Raw genomic sequence first — 11,050 nt, forward strand, 5'->3', positions numbered from 1 at the left:
GAGGGACCAAAAAGGTTAGCTGTTCAAGGGTGGTGAAGCTGCTTCAATTTGTCTATTTTCTTCCAAGAGTTCTTGAAGGATTTTGATGGTTTTAAAATCTTGTGTGTTAAAACTACTAATTTCCGATGGAATCTTAAATTCATTAAGGGTTACAGATTTATTGTACATTGTTTTCAATGCTAAATTAGGAGCAAATAAATTGACATCCCTAATTAGTTCAAACTTGTCCAAATTAGAGGAAAGGCAAAAATTAAATTGTATTTGAGAAGTTGAATTTCATCAGGAGTAAGTTTATAAGATGAGAGATTAATCACATCAAGTTCTCATTTGTTTGTGGAAGTTTCTTTACATATCTATCCATGGGACCTGTCCTTAGTATAGGTGAAGGGAGAGGAGGTGGGTGAAGGTCTAAAAAAGCCTTGGTGGTTTTGGGGGTGCCTACTAGTTGTGTGTTTGCATCAACAGGTGTAGGTAAGTATAGAAAGGATGGTAAGGTGGGTGGGAGATCAGGAAGGGAGATGTAATGAGAGGTGTGAGGTTCTCATGTGATATCAGTGGAATTCCTGTCCAAAACAGAATTGTAAACCACATTGGGGACCTCCAAATCAGAGGCTCTAGGTGGAGTAGTGATGGACACTTCACGTTAGTGTTATCTGTGTCAATTGAGTTTGAACTGCTCACTTTTCTCCCACATCCCACGTCTTTAACAAATTTCAAATCTTTTTTGTGATAAAAATCTGTGTTGATTCTCTCAAGATGTTTTTTGAGGGAATTATATCTCTCTTGGAATGGGGCTGAATTATTGATATTAGAATACTGAGTATGCATAGATGTCAGTTCATAATCTAATTTGATTATCTAATTCTTGTAATAATTCATGAGTATTTGCATTAAACTCTCTGGAAAGTGATTCAAAGCTGACTCCCATTCATTCTTGATTGCTTCTGGATTTTTGATATTTGGAAATATTTGAATCCGTAATCCAACAGGATTACATTTCTCTGTGATGTATCTGTTAAAGAATTTTATATGCCAAAACATAATGGACTTTTTTCAAATAATTGTTTACATTTTTGAATTAATGGTTTACTTGTTTCTTCGTCATATTCAGATGATAAACAACTCTCTTCATTTTGAGACATAATGTCTTCCCAAAGGGGGCCTAATATGTTCATAGTGTCTAAGTAAATTTATTAACAGAAGGATGAGATTTAAACCCTTATGAATAGAAAGGGGGCGCTTAAAAAATAACCCCAATGAGTAAACTAAAGGGAAAGAGTAATCATAAGGGACTCTCTGGTGAAAGAAAGGAGGAAAAGGCAGGTGAACCTGCTTTGTTCCCAGGCCTGAATGTACAGATCTCTTAGATGAAGAATAGAAGGAAGACAGAAGGCGTTTCCAGTGGCACTTAGAAAATATTTTCAAAATGTATAGATTTTTTTTATTTTTGGTTAAACTATATTCTATTCCAAAAATTAATTGTCTGAATAGTACTTGAATACTATATTCATGTGTCTCTCTCCCGACGCATTTTGCCCCTTTATTGGGCTTCCTCAGGGGATATGGAGGATATTACAACACACTAGAAAAATAATGCAATTACATCCTTTGTTAGGTTTCAAAGGGACATAGTAAAAAAAAAAAATTATAATGCAAAGGTAAAAACTGTCACATCTAATCATAAATAACATCATATGCCTTACAGTTGATATCAGTATATTATGCGCTGTCAAAGTTAAAAATAATAAATCAAATATAAGTTGTATCACATGTCATGGTTGAGGAATAAGTTGCATCACATGCCAAATAAATAAGAATCTGGTTTCCAAAAAAGGATGTTAATAAGAATACACTTACAATGCAGACTTGACCTATAAGGGCTTATGATTCAGTGCAGACTTGGATATTCTGACATACACTTTGAAAACAATCATGATCCCTTTAAATAGGAAAGAAACACAGGTTAATAGCTGACATCTACTAAAATATTTTGAAAGTGCCACTGGAAAAGCATTCCTTCCATTCTTTATCTAAGACAGAGGTCGGCAAACTTCTTGGACTATTAGACATTTCAGGAGGTCAGGAAGGCACACTAAGCCAGAGAAAACAAGGTGTCCAAGGAAAGGTTTTTTCCAACCGTGACTGCAAGCGAGCAGCCTCAGTCTTCCGCTCACCCACAATGTCTCTGTACGTCTGCATGTGCTTGGCATCGAAATGCCCCTTGAGATTCCACTACTTGAAAGTGCTGTTGGTGTTATTGCACACTAAACACAGCGCATTGTGGCCGCATTGGACGAAGACACGACGTTTAAGGTCAAACTTCCAGAGACTGGTAGCTGCGCTTTGCTTCTTTTCTTTAGGCATAGTAAGTGGGCTTACTGTGAGGGAACTCGATGATATCCCGGGAACTCGCGATATTGCGACAATTCAATTAGACCGGATTCAACAATAGATAACTAAGGGGGGCGTTAGGCTGGAATACTGGCTATGTCGTATCCGGCCTAAAGCCCGGAGTTTGCCTACCTCTGATCCAAGAGATCTACACATTCAGGCTGGGCACAAAGCAGGTTCACCTGCCTTTTTCTCCTTTCTTTCACTAGAGAGTGCCTTATGATTACTCTTTCTCTTTTTTTTAAGGATATGTTTGATGTAAGGGTCACAGTGATGGGTGGTATAGACTCCATGTAGGGAATGATGATAATAATGTTGGGAATTTCTTCATCTTGCTCTCTTAACTTCTTCGTTTAACAAGATGTTATTACATAGTTCGCTGAATCTACAGATTAAGACAGGTGCTCTTCAACAGGTTCTTGTTCTCATCAAGATATCAGCTGAAGTAGAAGGACTCTTAGCATGGCAAAGTGTATTGAAAATGTAAATCTAGTAACATATAAGGTATGCAAATTGAGTATTGAATGTTTTTTCCTTCTTTCTTATTTTTTTCTTTAGATTTCACTCATGAGGGAGTCTAAGGACTTTTTGAATACTGATCTAAACTACCAGGAGCTACAGGAACCAGATGAGGTGAATACCATATGTTATTTAAAATTGTTAGGCTTTCCAAAATTTGAGAAAATAGACTATCATGGGTGAATCTGGGTGTTCCCGCAAATCGACAATGAATCTGGTCCAGGATTGAAAACATTTGCCAACTAATAGCAAATGATTGTTTAAGAAATCTATCCCAGATTTGCTATATCCGCCAGGTTCTCCTATGTTAGTCTATCTTCTCCAGTCTTGGAGAGCTTTAATAAATCAGATAATGCCCATAATGTTATCCTTACTGACTATATCAGTGTCACGCTTGGGGAGATAGGGCCACTAGGGGGGGCTTGCACGGAAGTGGTGTGAGCCCTGAGAAGGACCAAGGCACAGAGTCTAAGCGGTAACCAGGTCTTCTCCAGAGCCTCTACTGGTAAGGATGTTGCGCTGCTGGTTACTGCCAGGTTGTGGTCCTTAGGCACACCAGGGTGGGCGGGATGTTACACAGTACCAAATCACTAAGCAGAAGAATAGTCAAGGAAGGCTGGAGTCAAGGCAGGCAGCAAGGAAAAGAGGTCAGGTCACAAGGCAGGGATCAAATACCAGGGATCCAGGAAACAGACACCAGTGACACAGGGGCCACTGCAGACAAATGGAACACAAGAGACACTGGAAGCAACAGGAGGCAGATGATAACCACGGACTGAGAGGTAAACTGGAACAGCACAAGGGAATGGGATGGAAACATAAGACTGGGCAACAAGGAGTTAACACAGGAGCTAGACATAGGAACCACTGTAATAATAAACTGGTATACAGGAACTAGCTCAGGAAGCTAGGGGCTCAGCACTACAGGAGACACTGTGCACCAACACTGAGTGCTGTGTCTGAGCTAGCTAATTAGCCAGGGATGTTTAAGAAGCTATTTTCTGATTGGCCAGCGGGTTGGGACAAACTGATAAAACAGAACTGTCAGAACTGCCTGTATTCGCAGGAGAGATATGCCTGCGCTTTAGTGAAGTAGAGGTAAGTGTGACAAATCAGTAAATATATAAGAGACAATATCATGGTAGAATAAAGGAGGCTGATAATACTGAACTCTTCTTCAAGAATGGCTGTCATTTTATTACTTTGACTTGGATACTGTCTGTCCCTAAACGAGTATGGAGATAAATAGCTTACACTAGTGGTAAGTGAAACTGAGCCCCTGACCCTCAGGGAGACCTATGGGTCTTTGTAAATAAATTCAAAGTTGCTAAAGGTATATTACTACATGGCAAAATTAGTCTCACTTTGACAAGCATTTCTCCTAATGTGCAAGTAGGATTTGTGTGTTGATTCAAAACTGCAGATGCTCTAGGAGTTGAATGATGACCAACATTATTCAACCCATGTTCAGCCATATCATTGTGTCTGATGGGGGGTTGTATCCATGACAGCTTGGACTCAGGAGATGGATTAAAGGATGCTGGTCATCAATTTATTCCCAAGCGAATAAATTGGGGTCCAATTTAAAAAGGTTAAATTTAGAATCAGACATTATAATATGGTAATGTCCTCTATATCTAGGTACTAACTAAGGTATTTCTTCTACAGGCTATGAGAGCATTGGCTTTCTAAAGAAAAACAAGGATTCTCTTCTGAATATTGACCACTATGGACTCATTACTATTACTCTCTTTGTTGTCTCATGTAATTAAATAATACTCCCACCAACTTGTATGTGATTATTTAACTGTGGATTCATGTACTTATGTGGGGTTGTTAAAAAGAACCAGTGAACATCTGTAATAAACTGAATCTCCATTATTTCTTGGATTAATAGTGTAGTCATATCTCTCAGATTGTATTCATTTTATATTGTATTAAAGGTGAGCAGTAGGTACAGGAGAGGAGTGTGGAGGGGATGAATGTGGGCATTATGTACAGAAGAGGATTGTGGGGAGTCTAAAGGTGAGCAGTAAGAACAGGACAGGAGTGTGGTGAGAATGAAGGCAGGCAGTATTTGCAGTTGAGGAGGGTACAATGGTGGGAGTTATGTGCAGGAGAGAAACGAGGAGGAAGCCATGGTGGCAGTATGTTCAGGAGAGGATTCAGGAGGGTACGATGGGGGGCAGTATAGGCAGGAGAGGAATAAGGATGACACAAAGATGGGAGGTGAGTACAGGAAAGGTGGGTACGATGGTGGGAAATATGTACAGGAGAGGAGTAAGGAGGGTACAATAGTGGGCAGTGTGTGCAGGAGAGTAGTGAGAAGGGTACAATGGTAGGAGGTATGTATAAGAGAGGAATGTACGATGGTTGGCAGTATGTACAGGAGAGGAGTGAGGAGGGTACGATGGTGGGTAGTATGTATAGAAGAGAATTTCAGAGGGAAATATGATCATAGACATATTTTAGAAGGTATTAAGGCAGGCAATATATGCAGTGAAAGGATGTGGAGGGAGTGGGGATTGATTTTAAACATGAGGTAAATATAAGACACTGCAGAAAAAAGAATTGTTACCAGCATATGGTGATTGCTAATAACAAATAGGTGTTGGTTACTTGTCAGCATTGTGGGGAAACACCCTGGCAAAAGTTGGGTATAAGAGTATTGAATGTGAGAGCTACTCCAATCATATCAACGCAGAACTGAATGTCAGGTGGTTATGCCCACAAAGAGGCTGTCTACTCAAGATCTGGCATAGAACAAGTCATCCTCCATGGGGACATACAGTCTGACATTTCTGCTGCGAGAGGGAGAGAATACAAGTGAATATACGGTATTGACACCCCCCACATGAGAGGTAAACTTGCGCTATTATATCCAAATAATAGCAGATATGCTCATTATTCAGATTGGTGATTGGTTCTTTTTAAAGTTCTTTTTACACAATACAAATCATATGCCCCCTAATGTCATTTTGTAGTTTAACAAAATGATGGCCTTCTTTTGGTCAGTGAATCTTATTCACTATATGAAATCAGAATATTATTTTCTCCAATCCAAGGATTTGTTTTTGTTACTTAAGATGACAAAAGGGAGCAAATAAACTTCTTTACCTGATTATTGATTTTGAGAGTAATGGCTGACAAGCCCCTTGATGTCTGACATTTCAGTCTACACAAACTTTATCCTAGCTCCTGTGTGCATATCAATGTTCAAAGTCCCTAATCAAAAAAGAAATCTAATTGGCTATAATGTTTTTTATTTTGAATTATTATGCCAGCAGGGGATTTGGGGAACAATTGAGTGGGCAAGGCAGCAGCTGATATACCTAAGGGGGACACAACATTAAAAAGTGTTTTAGGCCTTTCATTGGTCACCTGTATAATCTGTCGTTCTATAATTCATTATATTTTCTTGTATCATAATTTCTTATTGTGTTCCTGTAACTGTACAGTATTGTAAAATATACCTCTGTGATAAAAAATATAATATATACCTATGTATGTTATGTACTAATAAATATACCAATTTAATTCCAGATATATTCTGACTATAATTATTTCACTTGGAACAAATAGCATGTCTCTCCCTTACTAAAAGATTAAAAAACAAAAACAAAAACTGAATTAATTATTAGGACTTGCATTGTGAGTTAACTAATACAAAGTGAATTTTAGCACCCTCTACTGCTCATATGAACTTGATGCACCTTAACCTTCTGAGCGGTAAGCCTGAGTGTGGCTTGGGGTAAAAAAAACAGCTGAAAGCGGTAACCCCGAGCCACACTCTGGGTAGCTAAAAAATAGTATAGTATAGTACCCCCATACCAAACATCTGATCTTTTGACCAATGAGTGGAATGGATCAGTTGCTGAATGCCATGTCTGTCCATTGCACTCCATGGGATGCCATGTTAGTCTGCTGCACTCTACTATGGGCTGCTATAAACCTCCCCATGGTTGTTTTTGGGTAAAGACCTGCAGTCAGACTCAACTGCTCTCCCAAACTTTGCCAACTAAATATAAGCAGTTGGGAACCATTTTGTGCAGGTGATTGTATGCAGTTGCAGTGGATCATGGCTGCTAAACACATTTTTTCAGGTCACCCTTGAGTGGCCAGCTATGTCCTTTGACTTGACTGCCTCCAACTTTAACTGTCAGTAGTTAAAGTGGTTTCTTCCCTATATTCACAGCTTCACAGGTGAAGCTGAGTGTGGTTATTAGTTGTGATGAGTGGCTTACAGCAATTTTTTAAAAGGCCTAGTAGTAAGTATTGGTAAGTGGTGGCTCTTATTGACTGATATGCCTTCTGTCGCAGGCCATTTACAAAGAACCTTGTATTGTGATTGGCCAAGGATAGTATTAAGCTGCGTACACACTTCCAGTAATTATCGTTGGAAGAGAACGACGAGTGACCAATCGGCCGAAAATCATTCACAAGAAAGGTGACCAACGACTGACCAACGACGCTGATGAGCAAGGATTGTCATTGGAAATGAACGAATGTCACGGCAGATCTGATTGGCCGATGATTGTTCGCTATCTATCGTGTATACAGTCATTCAGCGATCATGCATGTTTCTGCAATACACTCCCTGCATCGTTCAAACGATTGTATCTAGCGTGTGTACACTATTGGTGGATTGATTAGGCAGCCAATGGGAAAATGACATTTATTATAGATAAATGTAAAATTTTGCACTTGGGCACTAACAACATGCATGCTTCATACTGTCTAGGGGGAATACATTTGGGGGAGTCAGAAATGGAAAAGGATCTGGGGGGTTCTGGTAGATCATAGACTTAATAACAGCATGCAATGCCAAACTGCAATATCTAGGGCTAGCAAAGTACTTTCTTGTAATTAAAGAGGAATAGACTGCAGAGATGGAGACATATTCCTGCCCCTGTACAAGGCATTGGTCAAACCACAGAGGGAATATGCAGTCCAGTTTTAGGCACAAGTTCACAAAAAGGACATTGTTGAATTGGAGAGAGTGCAGAGAAGGGCAACTAAATTAATAAAAGGAATGGAGGAGCTCAGCTATGAGGAGAGATTAGCTGAACTGAATCTATTCTCCCTTGATAAGAGACGTTTAAGGGAAGATATGATCACCCTGTATAAATAGATAAACGGTCCATATAGAAAACTCTCCTCCCCATGATTCACTTTGAGATCATTACAAAGAACAAGAGGGCACTCTTTGCGTCTGGAGGAAAAAAAGTTTAGGCTCCAGATAAGAAAGAAATTCTTCACTGTAAGGTCTGTGAAAATGTGGAATCGTCTCCCTTAGGAAGTAGTTTTAGCAACTACTAAAGATTGCATTACGAAAAAGCTGGATGCTTTTAAAAAAGCACAGAATATATCTGGGTATTAAGGCTTTAAAGTAAAAATAACAGTGACAGTTGATCCAGGGAACATCCGATTGCCTCATGGAATCAGGAAGGATTTTTTCCCCTGTTGAAGTAAATTGTACTGAGGTTTTTTTTGCCTTCCTCTGGACCAACTATGTCTAATAGGTCCTATATCTGGGAAATGTTTATTTCCCTAGTGGTTAAACTTGATGGACCTATGTCTTTTTTCAATCTAACCTACTACGTAACTATATAACTATATGTAAATTAATATGGAATATTTTTTCAATGTTCTACATATTTATGATAGAATTTAAAAAAAAAGATGAACTTACAGTTTTGCTGGTTGTTATAAATCCTCATAAAGGTTCCAAAAGTTCCTAATGTTTAGGGGGTATATTTGGTTGTATTAAAGTATTTAGGGCAAAGTTCCAGGTAGTTAAGAAAAATGGTCCTGAATATAATTAAATAAATAACACTGGGAACAATTTTGAACAAGTTTTTTGTTGACTTTAATTTTTAAGCTTATTTACACTAAAATAGGTATTCTGATTCTGAAAGTGCAGTTATTTTTCTTCTATCACGTAAGTTTTTTTCTCTACCGCTTATATATATGCGATTACTGTAGCGTGGATTTGTATAGGCTATTCATTTAGATGCAAAACAGTGCGGTCAGAGGTTGTGCGCTGCACTACGTAGTGAATAGGCAAAATGTATTTTTCCACTTACACACATATTTTCTTTCTTTCAGATCATGTCACAACCCTGATTAATTTTATTATATCTGAGGCAGTTTCACCATTCCCAGTCAAAGGGTGAACATCAGCACATTTTTAGAGCAAGCCTATTTGGCATATTTTCAAGTTAAACTTGGTGATCATGATAAGTCTTGGGCCCCTCATAAGGTGTGTAAACAGTGTGTTGAGGGTTTACCGATGTGGACAAAGGTAACGTGTGATAAGATGTCATTTGGTATACCTATGGTTTGGCGAGAGCCAGGAGATCATTTCAGTGACTGTTACTTTTGTATAGTGAAAGCTTCGGGATATAACAAGAAAAATAAATGTAACATAGAATATCCTAATCTACCATCAGCTATACGCCCAGTGGCTCATTCAGAAGAAATCCCAGTGCCAGTTTTAGTTACACTACCCTCTCTTGAAGAACATGATTATGGTGATGTACTAGGTGACAACAATAATGAAGAGTTTGAAATTGAAGAGGACTCTGTTTGTAAGGGATTTGATCAGCATGAGTTGAGTGATTTGGCATGTTTTTGGGAATATCAAAAAAGGCTTCCGAACTCCTAGCATCAAAACTGCGTGAGAAAAACTTACTTGAAAAACTAATAAAGGTATTGTACTTTCGACCAGAGAAATTTCGTTTCTGCTGTACTTTAGAACTGACAGTGGTTTTGTGTATTGCCATAACATACCTGGTTTAATGGAGGAATTGGTAATTCCAATCTATACCTCAACTAAATGGCGACTATTCATTGATAGCTCAAAGCACAGCCTAAAGTGTTTCCTCTTTCCCAATGGCAATATATTTGAGTCAGTCCCAATTGGCCATTCAGTTTCCCTTTGTGAAGAATACGCAGACATAAAGAGAGTCATTGAGTTATTGCAATATTACCAACACAATTGGGTCATCTGTGTTGACCTTAAAATGGTATGCTTCCTTCTTGGTAAGCAACGCAGATACACCAATTATCCTTGTTATCTGTGCAAGATCTGCCCTAAAACCAGGTGATCCAAACATTTTTCATGAGCCACTTGTTGATAGAAGGAATATTATATACCCGCCTCTGCACATGAAACTGGGTCTGATAAAGCAGTTCGTTAAAGCTTTGCCAACTGAACGCAACTGTTTCAAGAACCTCATTTTGGCATATTCTAGCCTGTCATTTGAAAAAATAAAGGCCGGTGTGTTTGATGGTCCACAGATTCGGCAGCTCATCAAAAATGAACATTTCATTAGGACAATGTCAGAAGTCGAAAAGAATGTTTGGTTATCATTCAAAGCCATTGTCAAGGACTTTTTTGGAAACACATGAGCAAATAATTACACAGAAATTGTCCGGAAACGTTTGGAGAGCTACAAAATGCTTGGTTGCAATATGAGCATCAAAGTGCATTTTCTGCATAGCCATCTTTCCGGAACTGCATAGCCATCTTTGCGGAAAACCTTGGTGCAGTCAGTGACGAGCAAGGTGAACGATTCCACCAAGATTTGATGGTCATGGAAGGACAGTATTGGGGTAGATGGGATGTACATATAATGGCTGACCATTGTTGTATTGTTCTTTTTTCATTGTATGTAAAATTTGTATGTTTTTTGACAAAAATTAGGGGTACCCTGTATCGTACAAACTGGATGTGATAGCAAAAAACTGGATTCACCACCCAAAAATTAGTAAAAAAACAAGTGTAAGCTGTAACTCAACAAAAAAATGTTATATTGTTAATGTTATCAATAGAGAAATTCCTAATAGTCATATTGACCTTTAATTACAAAAAAGGTTTGGAAACTGAGTACACCAGTAAGTCCAGGAGGACTAGTCGCATTTATTGTATAGATCCATTTGGATTCCTTTTGTAATATGATTTTGTTCCAGTCACCTCCCCGGGGTATCTAGGAGTATCTGTTGCAATGCTACAAACTACAAAACATACAAAAATCATATCAGCATTAAAATTATGCTGTAAGCCTACATGTCTACTTAAGGGGGTTGTAATCTTTCCATTTTGTATTAAGTAAGTGTGTTTAGAAAATCTACGTTT

At 38.5% G+C, this 11,050-nt stretch overlaps 1 protein-coding gene across 1 annotated transcript in view; it reads left to right on the forward strand.

The window, feature by feature from the left end:
• Positions 1-6,452, forward strand: part of LOC140339416 (pendrin-like) — a 68,224-nt gene extending 61,772 nt beyond the window's left edge. Inside the window, exons 20-21 of the mRNA XM_072424118.1 lie at positions 2,950-3,024; positions 4,579-6,452. Of these exons, the coding sequence (XP_072280219.1) occupies positions 2,950-3,024; positions 4,579-4,602 (99 nt within the window). The 3' untranslated portion in view covers positions 4,603-6,452. The remainder of the gene's footprint in view (positions 1-2,949; positions 3,025-4,578) is intronic.
• The last annotated feature ends 4,598 nt before the right edge of the window (positions 6,453-11,050 follow it).

Source organism: Pyxicephalus adspersus, chromosome 10, assembly GCF_032062135.1.
Source record: "Pyxicephalus adspersus chromosome 10, UCB_Pads_2.0, whole genome shotgun sequence".
Classification (NCBI taxonomy): domain Eukaryota; kingdom Metazoa; phylum Chordata; class Amphibia; order Anura; family Pyxicephalidae; genus Pyxicephalus; species Pyxicephalus adspersus.